Source organism: Perna viridis, chromosome 1 (assembly GCF_037379345.1).
Source record: "Perna viridis isolate PV_CMFRI_1.1 ecotype Kerala chromosome 1, ASM3737934v1, whole genome shotgun sequence".
Lineage (NCBI taxonomy): Eukaryota > Metazoa > Mollusca > Bivalvia > Mytilida > Mytilidae > Perna > Perna viridis.
This window is the reverse complement of record NC_142445.1, coordinates 30,444,492-30,466,737: the sequence shown is the minus strand read 5'-3', so window position 1 is coordinate 30,466,737 and position 22,246 is coordinate 30,444,492. Positions and strand designations below refer to the sequence as shown.

Sequence of the window (22,246 nt, the reverse complement as noted above, 5' to 3'; positions counted from 1 at the left end):
GTAAAATAAGGAACGTCATTTCAAAAAGGGTGGTCGTACATGAAGTATTACGCCACTGTAAATTCTACATTACTATCACTTTTTAAAAAAATAATAATTAAGAACAGCGGTTTACTTAAAATCACAATAATTAACATTCGCTTTATTGAATTCAAATATACATTTACAATATGTTTTGTATGGGATATTTCTCAAAATCGTATTTTTGAGATAACTGAAAAATCATTAATACAGACAATTATTTCTAAATGTGCAATTCGACCAAATAGAATATGAAGTTAAACATTTTGTAAGTTATTCTTCCGTGAATTCGCCCTCACTGTCATTGGCATCCACAGCATCTGGAATTTTTGAAGCATCGTCAATATATTCTAACGACTTTTTACTACCATCAAGTCTGAGACCAGAATGTCTGGCATAAGCAAGGTACCATATGACGCTTGTAATATGAGCGCAAGATCCTACGACTCTTGCTCCCATTTTGCATTGACAATACCAGGCCAAAACTGTACCCTCGGCGTATTTTATCCAGCAAAGATACTGTTTGCTTGTAACATGCCTACTCTGGATTTTCGCTGACAACAAATCCTGTTGTTGTTTACATACTTTTATTTCATAAGTTCCATCTTCTTTTAAATGTTCTCGGGTGTAACTTTTTGCCAACTTTACTTGATACACGCTTAATGTTAAAGCTCTTATTTCGTCTTCTGTATATACTGGAAAATCATTAAGTTCCTCTGTATTATCTATTGATTTCCACTGTGACGGCTTTTTAGCTAACTCAATAACTTGGTCTTTCAATGTATTTCTTTGAGATGAAAGGTGAAGCATTTTTGTTGCCAGCAAAATATCTTCATCGCTTCCTACGCTGAGCGCTGGTCTAAAATTGAAAAAAAAACACGATGTTCGTCACCTTATTCATGTAGATTGTATACATGTAATCGAGGATCTTGTTCAAATATAGCAAGTGAGAAAAGCTGCGAAAATGTCTTTATCCTATCCATTTCCGATTTATGTAAAACTTCCCGTTTTAGTAAGATATACTTTACAATTATATAAGGCAATCGTAAATCTATGGGTATGTAATTTATTCCTACAAAGACTGTCAATATACGCTTTCATAATTATTAGCACTGTTAATAGATCATATAAAGATCAGCTTTGGTATAGAAAATTGCTCTAAGACAGACAAAAAAAACAAAAACAAAAACAAAAACAAATAAACAAAAAACATGACAACAAATGAAGCACAGCTAATTACCTGTACTTGTTGCAGATGGCACTAATTATTTTGGCATATTCTCCAATATACGGTAGCTGTGTATTGGGTAGTGTTTTGTCTAAATATCGCCAGGTTTTTATCCTTCCATTGACGGATTCAACCACCCATCTGATATACAACCAAAAAGAGCTATAATGATTGAAGGCCATGGAATTCACTGCTCTAAGAATTGCTTTTTAAGGATTTACCTAGTTTACGAAAGGACGTGTATTGGCAGATGCATGTTTACAACCCAGTAGAAAAATCGCAAGTAGTTTGAGAAAGAGATGTCTTCATACTGAAAGTAATTATTGTACATGTACATGAAACCTTTTTTAAGTGATGTGATTTTGCCTTGTAGACATAATATAGTATACATTGTATACAGTAATATCATTCACTATTTTAAACAAAAACCGGTAGAGAAAATAAGGGTACGACGACTTTCGGTAGATTTATTCGGATTAATTTTTATTTTCACCTTATTAATCGATAAAATATTTTTTAGCATACATCGATCCAATGTTTATATTTCAAAATATACAAAAGCATAATGTTCGGATCATCATCATGATAAAAATATTTATATAAAAAAAAGTTCGAGTTCAAAATACTTATTTTGAAATTGTTCCAAGCTACCCTGTCAAAATCAAATCAGTATAGTTGTCTCCTACAACAATTAATGCGCCAACAAAACTTCAAACAAAGCATATAGAAACTACTTCTTGATTTTTAATACAATGTAGAGATAACACTAATGGACTGGGTTAAATATTTTTTTGAATAATTACATTAGTTACTAATCTTGAATTGTTAGCATCTTCTACCGAGTGCTGTTTTTGTCCCTTTTGTAGAAATGATGGCATTTCCATTTTGATCCCAATTTGTTCAAGTATCTCCTCCGAGTCTCTAAACCCGCGGTCGACCACAAACACGTCGCCTTCATGCAACCAGGATTTCATTTCTTGCACATTTGTTGAAATAATATGTTTAAGAATATTTGCATCTGAGTATTTTCCGTCAGCTAGATATGGCCCTAAAACGGCTATTATATAACCCGTTGTAGTCACGATCATTAAGGCTTCACCAAAGGGCGATGCTTGTGCATGCTGTATGATCTTCTTTGAAATTCAAAATCTGCGCTTTTCTGCACATATACATACGCCCCGTCAAGAACAAGTATTGCTTCGTCATCAAGCGAAGTTCCTGGTGTAAGTAACTCCTTTGCTAATGGCCGTGTGTGGTTGTTAATAACAGTTTCCCGTGTCATATGATTGAAACCGAGATATTTCGGTACAAAGCTGGTGTTCAAAGAACGTCGAGCAGAGGAAATAGCCCTCAGTATCTGCAAAAGATGAACAAAATCATGACTTAGAAAGTAAAATATCATTACATAGACTGAAGATATGAACTTGTACATAAACTTTATCAGTTATAGTAAGATTCGCAAATATGTGTCACTAAGCTACAACTTGCTTAAGCATACAGAAGTACCACCCGTTCTAATACGTACAAGTTGGTTGATAAAGACATATTGCATGACAGAAAATTGAAATCTGTAAGCGCAACACATACCCAATTACAACAGTGGGATGAGAAACAGTTCTTTGGAAAATTTGACGAAATCCTTTGTCACAGACGGACGAATGATGAACTGATAAACGGACAGAGACAGAAAACATCAATTTTCAAACTGAGCTGGGTATGATCAGAAGTGGCTTAAATACACCTCATACATGTATGTGTTGCCTGAAAGAATTAAAAATTTATAATAGAATATTTTAGGTAATCGGAACATGCATAAAAATGAAATAAAATAATTTGCATTTACCTGTTCTTTTGTCATATTGAACATTGCACCCAATAAATTGTTGTCCATCCCAGATTTCAGTTTGGTTAACAATACTGCAACACAAGTTCGTGTACTTCTAGAACTAGAATTGTTGATATCTGCAACGTAGGTCATCAGATCATCAAATTCTTCTTTGGGTAAACCAGTCAATGTCTTATACTCTTCATTGGACAATCCATAGGGTGAATCAAAGTCTAAACGCTTTTCACCTTTAGCATTTGCCTCTTCTCTCAGTTGTTGTATCAGTTCCATTATTGTGGTTTTGTTGACACAAGACTGATCAAATAAAGACTGGACATTCTTTACATCTTCAATGATGTCATTCGTGACATGGCAAGGGCAACACCGAGAACCTTTAGGAATCAAAATATTGTATATCATGAACACTTTAAATCTGACATCAGCAGAAACAACTATCACTTTTGGACCTGGTTTCCTGCATATAATACAGTAAGCATGAGATTTTGCTGTGCTTTGTATTGGTAAACTGACTGATGGTGGACTTGAAACAGCATTTGACATCATTTTATCCAACCTTGTTTTCTGGTGTGACAGATTCGGTGTTACTTGGACTATTTTTTTAGCTGTGTGGTCTTTGATCTTATAGCACTTATGCCTACATATATTACAAATTACTCCCTCTGGTTTGTCTAGTAGAAAATATTTTCTCAGTAATTTTGTCAAATCTTTGACGAGGATCAGAACCAGGCATCCTATCAAAATAAGAATACCTTTACAACCGTAAACTAAGACATATAAGAAACGATATTCTTATTCGAGTAAAAACCGAATAATTATGGTAGTAACAAAAAAGAAAGAAAGAAAGAGAAAATAATAATAACAAATAACACAACGAGATTTGAACTTTAAATAATATGTTCATGTTAACGCCGACAAAACCACTCGACCACGATGACCTTATCTGCATATATTTACATGTGGCAAAAATGTAACAATGCTTTTGACAGCCAGTTATGTGTTAAAAAATCATATTCAGAATTGTAAATAAATCGCAGTGTTTCAGCTGCTACACGTGTAGCATTTGTTGGAAACGCAGAAAAAGGTGTGTATGGTTAATATATTAAATCAACACAAGGACAATTTAAGTCTGGTTTATAATCAAACAGTAACACGTATATTTGTATAGGCATATGTTAAATATTAAACAATTAAAATAAGACTAACTGAAAAAAAAATAATAAAAACTAGATTTTAACATTCAACTGCATAAAAACTAGACACGCAACCACTAGACCACGGTAGCTCTGTAATCGATAGTCTTATATCAACGCGGTCGGGAATGACAAAAGATTACAGGGTGTTCGTCTGCTAAATATATCCTGTTTTTTCATTTACGTCTGGCTTATAATCATACAGTAACACGTATTTACATGCATACAAAAGATTAAATAATAATAATAATAATAATAATAATAATAATAATAATAATGTATAATATATAATTACAGGGTGTTCGTCTGCTAAATGTATCTGGTTTTTTTTTCAACATATTCTTGTTATGACTGAAAATTTTCAGGATCATTTCAGTTATACGAACGCTCATATATAGTATACTACCCTTGATTATGAAAACGTTTTTCTCTGTGATTTCCGTGTTGTCGTTCATTCTTTCCACTTTCAACCTCAAATTTATTTCCGACTTTGATATTTTTATTTACATAACATGTAAAAGTAAACAGTAGAAATTGAAAATTATTTTAATAATTGTTTTATTGTGGGTCTAGCATATCGTGGTCTACAGACAAAATTCGCTGACAACAATATGGATTCCGGACCATGTAAAATGCACTTCATCACACTAAAACATGATTCGGATGATTAAAAATAACTGATTAAGAAAGTTCTGACAAATATGTACATGTATCACCACTTTATCTTCAATGATCAAGTCTGTGAATTAAGTTGAACATCTTTTTTCGGATTTCAGCAGCAGACGATGTAGATGTTTATTTTTAGAATTACGATAAGTCCGCAGCTTTCGACCACGGTTTAACAGCTTTATTTTCGAAGACAAATACATCTAAAAATAAATTCACAAAATTAAATTATGGTCCTTGCATGCAACCACATTGAATTTTAATAAAATAAAACCTTTTTTAATCTAAAATGCGCACTTTTCCGTTACCGACGTTGATCCCGTTATGATATAATAACCGTCTTTAACGGTCAGACAATATGACTTCTTGGCATATTTGAAGACTATGATATATTGTGTTCATAATTATTGAGTTATCTTTTCTATTGGTAAGGGCGTAAAATTCAGGATTTTGCAGGGCCGTTTTTCTTAAAAAGCGTTTTTACTCCTTTATACGGCGCCAAAATGAATGTAATGTACTGAGAGTGTTGATACCGTAAAACGTATAAATGTCACAGCGGTACGAGTTCTAGTCCCGCGGAGGGAACGACCAAACATATGCATCGCAAATTTGACAGTTCTATAACATCGTTGGGACTTTTGAACTAGTAGACATTCCATAAAAAATATAAGAAGACACCAAAAAATTATTGGGCGTTCTATGCATAACTTACCTGATATAATTCGGCAAAAAAGTACCGAACCGTCAGCAGTGGGATGATTCAAATACGTCAAAATTAATCCCAAAACCTGAACGTGGAAACAGAAAATGAAGACGATATATACAAAATATACCGAACCATTACCTATAAATTCTAAAAATAAAGAAAACAAGACGTCACAAAGACTTAATATTAACCGCTAGCAATATGAACTCCAACAAAAAATGAACGTGACATCAGGTGCTTCGGAAGGGCAGGCATGTCTTGTCCTATCATGATTTACAGTCGAAATAAATAATTGTCAGAAATTTTATCCTTGCCTTTACTGCCTATACTAATCCCTTCTGGGATTCGGCGCTGGAGATATTTTTTGTTTCGGTGGTGATCAAAACAAAGAATATCTCCAGCGCCGAATCCCAGAAGGGATTACTGCTTATACGTATTTCAAAATTTTAGAAAAAAAAATATAACCGAAAAGTAGAAAATAAGTTTGATTGGAATTTGCCAATCCAAAACATTTTTTTCTTTTATCTTAAAAAATGAAAAAGTAATGGTGATTTATTGTTGATGTCCCGTATCACAAAATGGATTTTTGCCAACCAAACCAAATTACAGGTAAGTGCATTTTTTTATGAAGATCTATATACACTCAATGTAGCTATACCGAATTGTATACTAATATAAGTACAGTTAGAAATATATGTAGCAGTATAATGACAAATTTTAGTAGAAAGTAAACGATAACATAAATTGTTACCTGTACAGGTAACTATCACTAATACTACCGTTAGCTCCTGTTTACCACACCGGAACCAGTGAACCAGGTGAGCATAAGCGTTTGATCATTTACTTTGATTTTACCTGGGTTATTTTTAGGTCAAAGCAATAAACTAACAATATGGCGACATAGTAGTTCTTAACAAGGTAAACAACAACCTGAACACAACAAAATTTCTATGTCGTTCTGTTATTTGTGACAAATAAAAAAGTATCTTACATTTCAGATCGGAACGATCTTAAAATTAAATACAATTGTTTCCATGTATTGCTTTATAGCAATTCCTTTCACAAATCTACAGAGTAACTCAGTAAGTCTCTTCCTACTTTGTTGTTTATTTTGTATTGATCGTACCCCTTGTTCAGTACAGCTGATCAAGGTTAGCTTAAGTCAGAAAAATAGCTTGCCAGAAAACATCTAAAACTGATTAGCCAATTGCCAGAGCACAAATTTAGTTACAGCTAAATCCATACAATTTGTCGTTAATTGGGCAGTGACTCCTCATCCACGCATTGGTGGACGGGAGCCTCTTCAGGCTAATTGTCCACATGTCTGGTTTGCGTCTAAAACATGGAATCGTAACCGAAACACCTGATTTGTTACCGAATTTGTTGAACTTATCCGCTAACATACGACTATTAATGTCTTTGCACTGTGTTCATATTTAATCACTGGTGCCAAAGTCGATGCATCGTCTTAACCAGATGTAAAAAAAAATATGTTTAAATTTTGGCTGAAAATATAAATATCCTACATGTTAAAAAATGCATGGAATATTCTTAAAATTTTAGTCGCTTCAAAGAAGGACCAGTGTGAATGGATGTGTTTCACATCTGCCATCTGAAATGGCAGCATTATGATTTAAAATGTGCCAAAAGAATCTTTCTCGATGTGCAAACTTAGTTTAAAATAGCTTTTCAAGTTTTTTAAATGTGTATTTTGTATTAATTATGAATGAATTTTAATTGTTATTTGTTACAACAGTGACGATTTAAATTGTATTTGTATCATTTTGTATATATTTGTATAAAGAGAATCTCACTATTTCCAATTTACTAATGTAAATAAACTGTTTCTGTCATGATTTCATGTGTTACTGACATATAACTGAATGTGTGGACGATCAGCCTTTAGAGACTCCCCGTCCACGAATGCGCGGACGAGCAGCCACTGCCATTTTTTTATGGTTTGAATTCTTTTGGTGGGTATGTGTGACGACAGTCAAATGAACTTTAGTAAAAAAAAATGGAAAGAAATAGCCTATTTAAAGATTAAAGGATGATGTTCTATATAATATGAGTAGAATACAATCCTTATATCTTAAGATAAGCTATATATTTACTTTTTTTGTACTAAAAATTCATGTGGTGTATCCATTGAGAAATAGTAATGATATCTTATATTTAAATATGTGATTGAAATGCTTCTGAACCATTGCTTAAAACTGCATGAAGACATCACTTTTAATGGTAAAAAATACAAGGTTTTCAAGTAAAAAACTGATGAAAACTGGTATGTTTTGATCAAGCATTTAGCCTAGCAAACAAGCCTAAATGTAACTATTTAACTTCATTTTTTATAAGATCTAGGGCTTTATATTAATGCTTGTCCAAATGTTCAATATCAGTAAAAAACAGTCTGACAAGTAAAACCATATGAATGTAGCTTGTCTAATAGGGCAAGTAAAATTATTTTTTACAAAAAAGTTTAAATCCTCCTTTTATGATATTTCAACTGTGGCCATCAAACTAATAAGCACAAAAAAAACTGCTTAATAACTGTGCATACATGTAAGCTGTCCAACCTTGTAAGGAATTTGCACCAGCAAAGGGAGATAACTATAATTACTTTTATTTCTTAAAATGCTTACAAAATTGTGTTTTGGATTGTGGTGAGTTATTTTATCTTTCTAAATCTTAAAAAGGACACTAGTAAAACTGTTAACATTGAAAATGTGAATGAATAGAAGCCAACATTTTGTGTATAAGAACTATTAAAACCTATTGAAAACTTTTCCATTCTTTATATTTCAGAATGGTGTAAAGTTAAGAGGAACCACCATGACATCTTCATTTCTTGTTATTGCTTTGGCGATCAGCTCAGCTCATGGGCAGTACAACTGTAAGTCATTAAATTTTACATTTCTTTTGACTTGTGTTTAAACATTAATTTGCGTAATAAGGTATTTCTCAAGTTTGAATCCTCAGATGAATTTATTTAATATTTTATGGGTATACTTGAACCTTAAGCTGTAACATATTTGTATTTATTAATTATTAAAGTTATCTCATAAACTTCATGAGATATCTTACAAAGGTTGTAAGATTTTAGCTATCTTATGACTTATATCCTTTATAAGAGGTCTTTTGATAGATATAATATTTTTTCTTAATAGGATATCTCAATAAATATATGAGATATCTATTATGGTATTTTAGATATTACATAAACTTTATGCTTTTAATATTTTTAATATCTTTTAAATGCTTTTAATATAAGATATTTTATGAACTTTATAACAAATCTTATAACTTTTATAAGATACCTGCCTTATAATAGATAGTTCATAAGATATCTGAAAACTTTAATGAGTTATCTTATAAATGTCATACCTTCATTTGTACCATAATAATAAAGAAAACCTAAATTAAGACTGTAGAAAATTGATCATGTGATCTTCAGACTACAGGGTAAATGGATAATACATGTAACTTGCCACTTGCAAGCTATTTAGGAAACGGGTGCCTTTACAGACCACATCAATACAAAGAATTTATCTGATTGGCTAAAAAATAATCACATGTGAAGGGGCAATCATTGCTGATTGAGGCAAAATATACCCGATGTAATTAATTTACTTTTTAAAAGATATTGTGTAAAACATTTTAGATATCTTATATTTTTTTATAATATTAATGAGATATTATATGAAGTTCAATAAGGTATCTTACAGGAGTAAATTTACAAGATGTCTCGTAATAGACAAGATATCTTATAAAGTTTTTGAGATATTTGATATGTATTTTTATACAACCCCAAAAACTTTTTCCCATCAGGGTTTGACCACTGCAGTTGTATCATGCTGCACTCTGTGAAACACCTTATTGAGATATCTATTTAACTTAACATTGTTTAACTTTTCTGATTAAATGTGGAAAATATCTCATAAATTGTATATCATAAAAGAGGAATAGATATGAAATAGCATGTCCTAATAATAGCACTAATTTTATATGAACAGAAATTTTAAGAATTTGCCCAGCCTCATTACTTTCTGTTACCAGTAACATCATTTATCTTGCAATGTACCATAAGAAATAAAAAAAAAAGTTTCTAATCCTCTTCACATCACTCTCTTTTTGCCATTAGCCATATTCTCAAGTCTATTAGAATGGGATTCAGGCTAGTATATTTATATAACTTTCATATCTATAGTCTACATACTGGTAGAGGAAAATTTTGAAATAGCTGATAGTTCTCATGGGATTATCATTATGATGAAAGTCAGAAAATTATTAATTCTAATTTAGAATGTTAAATTAATGCTGAATGTACTATTTTTAAACCCTACTTATGAAATGCATGGGATGGGTTTAATACATACTCATAGGGACATCCTTCCATACTGCTGTTAAACAGAGAGCTACCCTCCTCTTATCCATTACGCCCCGTGCAGGTCCGGGTGTTAAAAGAATAGGCCTGCAGCAGCGCTAAGCTTGTCGTAAAAGGCGACTAAATAGTGCTCAGAAACCTAGCCAGGGGCTAGGCGCTCTGCCTACAGAGCAACTGGGATGTGTGCCCCAGGTGGTGGAATGGGGTACCCCTGACGTGTTGGGGTTGTCAGGCTATAATACGGAAAACCTGACCGCAAACCATGGTGGTGCACCGTGTTGGGAAAGATGCCACGTTCAACGCACGTTAAAGAACCCTGCTGTGGTATTCGATAGGAGTAGGAACCTTTGCGCTCCGCCACAGGAGGCTAAATTGCCCGACCTTACCCATCCCCCCTTTTTCCAGTGGCAATCAAAATTTGTCGACCCTATTATCCTTGTGTCCCATCCGTTTTTTCATTTCATGTTCATTTAATCATCCATTTCATGTTCATCGTCTGAATATAGCTGAAATATTGCTGCTCGGACGTTAAACCCCAACAAACAAACAAACTTATCCATTACTCCTCCTACACCACTGACTGGAATTAATAAAACTTTTTTTTGCAGTGTACATGGATGGTCCAGTCAGCTGTGGAAGGACTATCTCAATATTTGACCACACCTACACAATACAGGCCAGAGCTGATGTTACTCCTGTTAATCCAGACTACAGATGTACTATAGTTATTCATTCCGGATATACAGATTCATTCTATGCTATTCAAATTACACAGAAAATGATTGATATTAATGATTGTGGTGTCCGATTGAGTATTTATGAGGGGTCTCAGACTGGAGGGGCATCTGTGGTAAGATTTTTCAAAACAAATCATTGCACACATGATAATGAAATATGGAGGAAAATATTATAAGACTGCATACACTCAATCAATACAAGTATGTCCTTATATTAATCCTTACACCAAGCAGAGAGTTACATGTACATTTGTAGTAATAGAATAAAATGATAACAGAAATGGTAAAATATTTTTATTTTCCAGTAGAGAACCATCACAGCTAGGTTGCAGTTTTCAACTTTAATAGCAATTTATGAATTACATGAAACAATGAGGCAAATGCTACATGGTTCATGAAGATTGCTAGAAATTTAATCTGGCTTTTAATCCCTTGAATGAAAAGAATGAAGATTAATATTGAAAATTTGTACATGACTATACAAAATCGAATTCTTTTTTCAGCAAATGTAAATCATAGGACCACTAAATATTATTCTCAGTATGTCAAAATATATAAATGTCTATCTCATCTAAAGTAGTAGTTTTATGATATGGATTAAATTTTGGCACATGAAAAAGGGGTAACGCAAAAGTGACAAATGGTTTTAAAACCCTGGCTTAAACTCTGATTATAAGTGTATAGATCTTCATAAAAAAATTGCTCAACAAAGTGCAATATGATAAAACGAATCTTGGATTGATTTTGGGGGTTGGGGTGCGAAAAAGAAGTTAGGGCCACCAGAAACAGGCATTTTTCTGATATCTTATGGTTTGGTGAATGTGAATGGATCTCTTTGTAATTATAATCACTTATTTTTTATTTGTTTTTCAGAAACAGTTATCCTGTACCACAAAAAATACTGGAGTACTGTATTCTAAAGGAGGCACCATTACATTTGAGCTCATCACCCCTAAAGTTCTTTACAACACTAAGAATGACTTCACCATTGATGTTAGGGCTTTTCGTAAGTATTAGCCAGATTTACCCTATACCGATTTATTATCACATTCAAATTGTCTTTCTTGCAGTTTCTGCATGTATTTTCAATCTACTTTCATACAGTTTCCCGAAGTCCCAATATTATAATGTTGTTCCTTAAAAGTAATCATGTTACAGCTGTTGCAACTGCTGTGAAAATTTCATGGTATAATTTAGAAGGCATCCATGCAAAATTCAGGCATTGGGTAGCAGATGAAAATTTTTTTCAAAAAGTTTTCATTTACGGTATTTCATATCACAAATGCATGCTTTCTCAAAGTTGTATGTTAGTTTATGATTAACTGCAGTGCTTAAAGAGAAATAAATGACATAGAAAGCATTGAAATTCATTGAAAAAGGGAGATAACTCTTTCATTTTGTGTAAACTTTGGTTGCTTTCTTAGGGAATTGTAAAATCATTTCTGGAGTCATTCATTGTTGATTTAAAAAAATCTTTGTACTATTTGACATACATATTATATAACATTACATTGGAACAAAATATTCAGTGGGATCAAATTTATCATGTGCCACCCATATCATAGGAACTGGTTTCTAGATGGACAGTTTCTTAAAGATTCCTTTGTTAAATAAAACTTACATCTCCATTTGACATTTTGCATGCATATACTTAGAATAGATGTTAAACCAATTGTTTATCATTCCACAATCATTTAGTGAACAATTGAAATTTGTCACACTCTTTGAAGAAATCCAATATCTTTAATTAAGACTTGTTTAAGAAGTTCTATTACACTTAAATAATTTTAGTGTTAAAAACAGACCATTTTATACCTGTACTTCATATAGATCATCACTATGAAATTGGCATCTCTGTTACAGAGCATATGGTGAATGTTTTTTCTTGTTTTTTGTTTTCAATGAATTATCATATTTTTTTTCTACAGGTGACCCTGATGCCCCTGCTTATTCTGAAGGAGGTTCTGGTGTGTCAGCTGGAACAATAGTAGGAATTGTCGTTGGAATCGTTGTTTTAATTGCCTTCACAATTATTTTGTTTTGGTGCTTTAAGGAGCGCAAACTACCAGGGATGTCAAAATATAGGCATCAGAAACCTGTAAAACAGGCACATAGCCATAATGGGTATACAAATTCTGATTACAATTACTCCAAGGAGCCATCTTTGGTTTCTGACGCACCAAGTAAAAAGTTATATTTAGAAGACCAAGGAATTTTTCCTAGCATTGATTCATTACAGAATAATTCATTAAATGGAAGTGCTACTGGTCTATATTCAAAGAAGGCTCCCATAGCAAACTGGAATATTCATACAGGCAAAAATGAGGATTTTGACTGTCAAAATAAAGGAAGAGGTCGTTATCATTCTGAGGTTGAAACAGAGAGGAAGTACCTCAAGAATGACAGTAGAGGAAGGATACAGTCAGTTGGAGACTCACCAGGAAGACGTAGACGAGAGGATTTGGGCAGACCTGGAGTTGTTCCTCCACCTCCTCCAATAAATGGATTAGGGAATGGTCCAAATGTTGATAGGAATGATCGTCACAGAAATGATCAGCATGATGATGGAGAAATGTCAGGAGTTAAAAGACGTAAACAGAGAATGAATCAGAACCAGGAAAAAGGGGACACTAAACGGCCAAATTCTGGAATATTTGAAAACCCTGACAAGGAGGGTTATATGTATGATTATGACGGAGTAAAGAAACTTACCTCAGAAGGAAACAATAATGAAGAAAACAAAATGCTAAATGAACTTAAAAGAGAATTGGAGAGGAGACAAAGCGTAAAAGAAGGGAAAGGTGAAAATGAAGAGAAAGTAAAGAAGGAGGGAACAAATTCACAGACAAAGTCAGATGATGCCCCAGGAGCTCCGTCTTCTAAGCCAGATGTAAAAAGTTCTAAAGAAAAGTCTGTTCTACCTGAAACGGGTACCATTGACAAGAAGTATAAGGCTATAGATCAGCAGAGTGAAATAGGAGACCCTGAAATGATAAGTAATCCTCTTAATAGAAATAACCCTGCCATCAGAGCATCAGTGAGTGAATTGAGGGGATCAACCTCTCCTGGTACACGTAAAAAGAAAAGGAGAAAGTCACATAAAAAGTATGTCAAAGCTGACCCTGTTTCTGGCAAGGTTGACCCTTATCGAACTGGTGATGAAACCTCAACAGAAAAGCCAACAGACATTGATGAATCCTTTGACAGAGACTCCATGTACAATGATTCATTCCGATTACCTAAAACTGGGCCAATTAAGGATACTCCTCTTCCGCCAGAGGCTATGGCACCAATATTTGCTACTGATGAATCTACTATGCAACAGTATTACCCACAAACCCAATATGAGCCTCAGAATCAACTGGTTTATCCTGTTGTTGGTTATGATGCATTTGGGAACCCAGTTTATGGGAATCCTGTTCCATTATCTGTGGCCTATTCTCAGCCAGGTTATTATGTGGACCAGCATGGTTATCCAGTAAATACACAGCAGCAGCAACAACCAATGATTCCTATACAGTTCCAAAGTCCTACAGATTTTCACCCTGGTATGCCTGGGTATACTTCCACACCATCAAACCACATCAGTAAACACAGCCCTCATCATGGACGCAAGAAGAGAACCAAGTCAACCCCACATGATGCCTTAGCTGTGACCCCAGGAGCACCATCTCCTATTTTACCCACAGGTAACATATTAGATGAGCCAAGAATACCTCCTCCTGGTACTACATTGATGAACTCAGGAGTTGATCCTCGTACAGGAGTTAAGACCTCCCAGGTTGTGTGGACAGATGCCAATCCTGATCCTACTGACCCAACTGGAGATAACCCCCAGATCACCAGACAGACTATTGTCCGTGTTACAGCCAGGGATACAGAGGATGGACAGCTACCACAACCACCTAGTGCAAGTAAGTCACACAAGAATATTTTAGAGTACATGTATATGGAAATCACAGTGTCTGTCTGCCAGTCTGTCTTCATATCTTTTAAGCGCAACACCTATATCGTATACAGCTCAATTGATTTTGATGAAATTTTTTTGGAATGTTAGGCACCATATTGAGTTGTGCTTGAAGGAAAATTTTTGTTTTTGGATGCTTGTAAGGGTAGATAATCCAACTGACATGTATCTTGTAAGCTCAGCCCATAAGACTAATTTTAATGAAATTTTATAGGAAAATTGGCCATCATATGCTTATTATCACATCCTCTGCAAGAAGAGATAATCCAATGTGGAAGTCAGAGTTGAGAGATGTTAATGGTACATGTACTATTATCATCTATTTTGAGTTTTTATCTGAAAGGAGATGGAAATTTCCATTTGGATACATGTAACATAGATTTTGTCATTTACTCAGATGAATAGTAGGAGGTGTCTGTTAGATATTACTTCTCCTTCTGAACATCTTGATGGATTTTTATGAAATTTTGTTGTAGAAATAACTATTGGTACAAGATAATTACATTCCCAGTGCATTTTGATTCAAGAAAAGAATCCCAAGAAGGTTTCCATTAATAAGCATTACACAATGTGATTTGCCATGAACTTATATGATGTATGAAATATCCATTTACAATTCACAACAACTTCCAAAATGGTAAACAGATACCAATGATGATTATCAAGTAATGGCCGTGTACATCTGCTGTTAAGTCTTCTATCAGATCTGAATGAATTAGCGGGTTTTATCAGTAAAACTTTGACTTTGTCTGAGTGATATGCATGATTCTCTTATTTAAGTAAAAATTCATTTTTTTTTTCATAAATATCAGTATAAAAAGTTTTGTCTGAACAGACCAAAACATTGTTTTTTCCTAGACCTTACACCCATTTTCCTGATTTTTTCCATACGTGAAGGTAATGCCAGTGTGCACTTGGTATTTAAAATGCTGAGGTGATTGATTTTGGGGATCCCAGGGGTTTTTCTTTTTTTTTTTGCTCAGACTTTGCCTCAAGGCATTATTACATGGGTATAATGCTATTTTAAAAATCTGATTAAAAAAGGGGGTTCAGGATTTGAGTTAAACAGAAGTTACAGAAAGTATTAGTGTATATGCATGTCACAAGAATATGTGGCAGTTTATCTGTCTGTAAGCTATCATATGCTCACAGTGGTACTAGTTATCTTCAAAGTTTGATTTAGAATAGTAATTTTACTTCTCATTCATTATTTCATTAACTCATTTCAGGTTTACAGCAAATGACATTTTCTGCAGCAAAGCAATTGAAAAACAACTGTAATATGGATCCTGCATTTTTATCCCCATCTAAAGGACAATTCAGTGCTCCTTCATATACACCACAACAACTTCCACAACCAGTTCATCTACCACAGCCCATACATGCACCACAGACCCCTGAGAAAGACAATGTTGCATTTTATACACGTGTTGCTCCTCCGGAACAAAATCAATTGACCAGTGCTCCTAAACCTGTTGTTCATAATTCTGCAAGGAATTACTTAGTAAGAGATCAGATAACACTACAATTTAATGAAAGTGAAATTTGATCGTCTTTTTATTTTGATTTTTAAGTTTAGTTTTGATTGTTTTATTATACATGTACTTGTTAGGATACTTGTAAAGTACTGTTATTTATTGGTATCAAGATTAAGAGTTGAGGAGTTTTTTATATCCCCAATCAGTAAGTGTGTGGTATATTGGAATCACCTTGTCCATATGTCAGTCCGTAATTTTCTTCGCAATTGTCTGGGCGCCCATTGGATGGATTGATTTTAAATTTGGTGTGTGTCTTCATATAGATGAGGCATACATTGTAAGCAATTTGTTAAATGGGTATTTGCCATTTTTCACTATAATATGAAATGATAGAGGAAATTTTTGTCACACAAACCTTACCTAGGGATAGATTGATTTCGAATTCGGTGTGTGACATAATATAAATAAGGCACATGTTATTAGCAATTTTAATTTCTCTCTATTATCTCCTGTACAAGTGGGAGTATGCACAACAATGTGTGCAACTTGGTGTTGCTGCTTCCTTCATGGTATCTTACCCACAAAAAGGTCTTTCTTGGATCGAAGAGTCCCACTAAATTACATTTACTTATTTACATAGGAAACTCTGAATTACAAAATTAAACAAGAATGAGATTCACTAGGTCTACCTAAAATTGATTTGTTTAGAAACAATTCCACTCTTTTACTTTAATTTATATGCTCTATTGTCGTTAACTTCATTTACTCATGATATAGCTTATGAATAATTTTCTATTCTAGTCTTTATGGACAACAATGCACTTGAATTGATACTGAGAATAATTTTACTGTCATGAATAATCAAAGGACTAATGTAAACCAGGTGGCAGGAAATTTGTTCATTTTATTTTTATTCATGGTTTTTAGAATCAATTTACTTATTTTTAGGTCTTAAATTGTTGATTGTTATACAATGTTATTTGTTTTGATGAAATTACATGTATTACAACAGGTTTATTTTGATGTGAAGAAGTCATAATTCAAAAATCACCAAGATAAAACTTTCGTGAATTTTTTTCTGGTTTTCAGTACATAAAATCAGCAAAATTTAGAATTTTGTGTACAATATTGTTTTATTCAGTTGCAGATCCAAGTGTATTGCTCAGTCCTTGAATAATGCTGTTGATTTTGTGCCAAATATGGGCGAAAATGAGCAATAAAAGCTGGAACTGCCCAATTTAAAATTTCCGGATCCACTTCTGTTATTAATGCTATTGTTATTATAGTAATTACTGGTATACAAAATGTTTTTTTCTGCTTTGTAAACATTTTAGTACATTAGTTATGGTTTTTTGTCATATATTTTGTTGTTAGTTCGTATGATTGTCAACATTTTCTAATTTTTAAATGATTTATTTTGTTTATTTTTAGTGTTATGAACATAATTACTTTATTTCTGTTTAGGGAATTTAAGTTACCTCACAGGACTCCATGTACATGCATGACTAATTTCCGATATCACAATTGAAAGCATGGAAATAGATAATATTATTGAATTTAGATTTCAGTATAAATTCCCTGACTTATTATGTGTGAAAATAAGTTCCTGCTGAGTTGTTATTTATAAAATGTAGTTAAGTGCTATTAGATTGAGGGTCATTTAGTAAATTTGTAAAAATTTTTGTCATAGTATTATGTGGTATTTGAATAATTCATGTAATGTTATTAGTCTTTCTAAGAAGCATGCTTTAAATATGAGTTTACCTAAGAATCAAAGAGAAGATACAAAAAAAATATCTTTGTCAATTTTCTTAAAATGGACTTGTAATAAAGTGATCTATCTTTAGTGGGGGAATAAAAAATAAAAATAAAACATCTTCCTAGAAGTAAATTGATAAATGTTGGTCAAATTTTAAAACTGTATAAAAGTACTGTCAACATCTTCACAGCAGGTGAATTGGGGAGTAAATAATAATTATTACTATTTTTCTACCGGTACTGTTTTCACTAAATTTCATTCATTTCCCAACCTTAGGTACAATTCTTATTTGTGTATTTGTCTTATATTTGACTTTTTTTTAGTTTATATTTTCTACAAAATTGGTGAAATGCTTGAACCCTTTCCATGGTTCTTAGGTCAGCTTGTATTTGATATGTACTAACAGGGTTGGTTATTAATTTCAATGAGAATATAAATGTGTGTTTTTATATGTTCCATACACTAAAGACAACATGAAAGGGTGAAACATCTACATCATACTGTGTTTATGGTGTTCATAATTTATTTTTGTCATGAGTAAGTCTTATATCAAGAATATATGGTTTATTTATGGCTACAAATTGGTACTTATAATTTTTTTTGTGCTACAAAGATTTCTGCTCTGTTTTTATTAATCTTGGCACTTTACAGTAGCCATGTGTTGCAAAATTTCAGTTGAACGAAGTTTAATAATGAAAAATTTCAGTTGGTTAATCTGTGTGTGATATCAAAACATATTTCAATTCATGGCTGTTAAAATTCAACATAGGCACCTTATATAGTTTTCTATTTCATGGCCAGTAGTGAGTTGGCTGAATTGCTTTTTGCAAGATAAGTCATACTTGAAATTTTCATGCATTTAAGAAAATATTAACATGACTATGAAAATCATTTATTTTATGTACAATATTAGAATATAGTCGAAAAATAAAGCTTGTATGTATATGAGGCTTAGGGACAGGGCAAAATACATGCTTTTTTTTGGACATATTCTTTTGTTATATCATGCAACGAAAAAAAATGATCAAATTCTTTTTAAATTCAGGTAGAATTTATGGGGGTGGCCTAAAATGTATACACAAAATGGACATGTACTTAAATACAGCACAGCTGCAAATAATGACTTGTATTTTTATATGAATAAAATAATTGCAGGTTAAATAACGAAAATATACAGATGTTTTCAGAAAGCAAAGTTCAAAGGTGCTTCCTGTATTTTTTGTTTGTGTGCTTGATCATTGCTTAGAGGGTTTCCTATATGTCCTATATGTTTCCTATTTGTAGCCTGATTTTACTGCTATGTGACAAGTGTTACATAAAATATTGAGTTCATTTTTTGCAGTATCATAATGGTAAAGATTTTTTAATGATTATTTGTAACCCAATGGTAAAGCCATAGTGAAATTGTTTCATATGTCTTCAATACTGTAATATTTCTTTAATTGTTGTTCTGTTGCCTCGTCTTTGTTTTGTTTGAATCTTCATAAAGTCTTAGTTTTGTATCAGAACTAAGGCTACATATTCTACAATCAAAGATAATAATGGTGATGTGCCATATTGAATGTACATATACATGTTTTCAAAGGTTTATTTCTATGTTGTAAGGTTATGAACAGTTATGAATGTACATGAAGAAATTCTGTAATTTAGAAATTATTGCATTGATTTTTTTTTTTTTTTACATAATTGCAGAAAATGTGTAGCATCTCTGTGAATAAAAACTTTCAATTTGATTTTTTTGGTGCAAAAATTAAAGAAAAGAAGCATTTAAGTCTAAATGACCAATTTACAATATAAATACACTCAGTAATTTCTGAATTTACAAGAAGAGATTAACTTATTCTAGCAATGATGTATTTTTTAACAAAGAGTGAGTTCCCTTTAAGTATTTTCTTGAAAAAAAACTTACGGATACATTTTTTTGGCAATTGAATGTTCTACATTTCTCTCATACGCACTAGAACTAGAAATCAACTTTATATTCCAAACATTTGCAGACAGTTGGTTGTTATAATAATTTATAAACATGGCATGATTAAAAACTTGTTTTCATTTATAATGTGATATTTTATGTCAAACCTCTGAATAATTTTTTTTGGTATTTTGTTGTCCGGACTGAAACACTTTTTCATGGGAAGTAATTAGTTCCTACAATTAAACCTGCAAACTACATGTTATAATTTTTTATACATGTATGATAACTCAGGGAGCTGATATCAATATGATGTAAATTTTGACATTCAGGTACCAGTCAATGTAGGAAACTGACTAACAGGTAAAATTTACAGGTGAAGAAAACCAACAATATCAATGGTACATTTGCAAAATGGTTCCTTGTAATAATGACGATCACTTTGTTTTTTTCCTCTATCAGATAAAATTAGAATTACTTTCAATAGATTGTAATTAATTTGCCATTTTAACTGAGTTATTTGCCCTTAAACTATTCATTTAAGAGTATTTTCACCCAAAATGTATGTCACAGTCTGTCTACTGTACATGAGTCCTGATTATGGAAATAGTAAAACTAGTCATTCACAGTTGTAGGGGTGTTCTGGTGGATCCTCACTTAATTAGAAAATTCATTTTGTATTTTGGGGACAAAACATGTCTGATAATGGCCTGTACCCCTTCTTTCAAATCTATGGATCCATGCCTGCAATTTAGGATGCTTTTTTATTATTATAATCACTTAATGGTTTTTACGGAGACTGGTACCTCGTATTTTTATTTCAACATTTTATCTGTTTGTACTTTACCCTACAGTAATTTTTGTTCTAGCTTGCATATGAGATAGAAATGGTATTACCAATTGAAAAAAATATCACATTTATCAATGAAGAGCTTCTTTTAGCAATATTCTTAGTTGTCTATTTATTCACAAATATTTCAATTTCATGCATTCCAATTTTTTTTAAGTATATTTTAATCCACTACATATCATTTTAAGGATATAATCCTTCACATTTTAGACTGTTATGTATGTATTTTTACAATTCTTTTTTTATGTATTAAAGAAAAATATGAACTGTGCATCTTGCTGTGTTTCCATTGTGTAAAAGCATTGCCATAGTTCATGTTTCATATGATCTTTCTTCATGCACAATTATGTAGGAAACCTTACCTTCACTTCAAGTTGGACTACTCCTGATTTTGAGTAGTTCTGTTTTGATTTAAAAATACACCCCCCCTCCCCCCCCCAAAAAAAAAAAAAGTATATAAATATATATATATATATATATATATATACATTCAGGTTGAAAATATCTAGCACTAATGTACTAAGTAATTGCTAAATTTTGAAATCTTATTCCTCACGTGGAAGGTGGCCATTTTAAGTTTATGAAAATATTATCATCCTTTACCTTTTTGAATTCCATATAATCTACTGATTTAATCTCTCCCAATTTCCTAGTTTTTTAAAGCCAAAAAGTACTTGACAGACTGTTTGGGTATTCTGATGTTTAGTGATAAAAATGTAAAATACCATTAGAAAATATTAAATTTGTACTTTCTGTCAACAAAAAAAAGATCTATTATATTACACTATAAAAAGCTTTGCCTAGGGCAGCATGATACAACAACAGCCAGCTGAACTCATACACTTGGGGCAAGTGTGAACAAAATATTAGTTTTTGACACACTAAAACAAAAGGATGTACAGTTCATTAAGGACACAACTGATTTGGATACAAATTGCACAATATTTTGAAATTCATTTAAGAAAAATGTTCTGCTTTCATGGGGCTTTCATGGATCATGTACAGCAATCAAAAAAGCTTAAATTATAAGACCGAACCTACATTCATAGAGATAAAACAAGTTATTAGGAGCTGAGATATTCAGATGAACAACAGGCAAGGTGATTCCAATATATAACACACACCCGTTGAGTGGGAGTATAGAAATCTTTTGACATTTGACAAACCAATAACAAAAAATTAAGTAGCTTCATAGTACTTGCTATATAGCTGAGACTTCGTTAGCTGGGATAATAAAAATTAATAGACCTTATAAATTTGCATTTAAACCTTTCCTAGATAGATGGATATGGTGATTGCAGAGTGTAGCTATTCCAACAAAAATTTATGGAGAGAAAATTTGATAATATGGCAGTCTTCATTGAACAAATTTAGTACGATTATCTGATGCATGAAATGGCTCATGCATAATTTAAAATTTATAACCTACATTTTCTTTTTTCAAAAGTTTCAAATGAATTTGTGAATGCACAAAAATGGACTCCAAACGTTAATTTGATAGG

At 32.5% G+C, this 22,246-nt stretch overlaps 1 protein-coding gene and 1 pseudogene across 3 annotated transcripts; one reads left to right on the top strand and one right to left on the bottom strand.

Annotated features, from left to right (window-relative positions):
* Window positions 1–118: 118 nt before the first annotated feature.
* Window positions 119–3,800, bottom strand: LOC148628311 (uncharacterized; annotated as a pseudogene).
* Window positions 3,801–6,499: 2,699 nt separating this feature from the next.
* LOC148628310 (uncharacterized) lies at window positions 6,500–21,015 on the top strand. Of its 3 annotated transcripts, none has more exons than XM_088585986.1 (6): window positions 6,500–6,575; window positions 8,463–8,550; window positions 10,650–10,891; window positions 11,652–11,784; window positions 12,707–14,692; window positions 15,975–21,015. In XM_088585986.1, the coding sequence occupies exons 2-6, from the start codon at window positions 8,490–8,492 to the stop codon at window positions 16,292–16,294; spliced, it is 2,742 nt and encodes a 913-aa protein (XP_088442112.1). In that variant the 5' UTR covers window positions 6,500–6,575; window positions 8,463–8,489; the 3' UTR covers window positions 16,295–21,015. The 3 variants fall into 3 exon arrangements, with proteins under 3 accessions (XP_088442112.1, XP_088442121.1, XP_088442104.1); XM_088585995.1 differs by lacking the exon at window positions 6,500–6,575 and adding an exon at window positions 6,582–7,630; XM_088585978.1 differs by lacking the exon at window positions 6,500–6,575 and adding an exon at window positions 6,582–7,634.
* The last annotated feature ends 1,231 nt before the right edge of the window (window positions 21,016–22,246 follow it).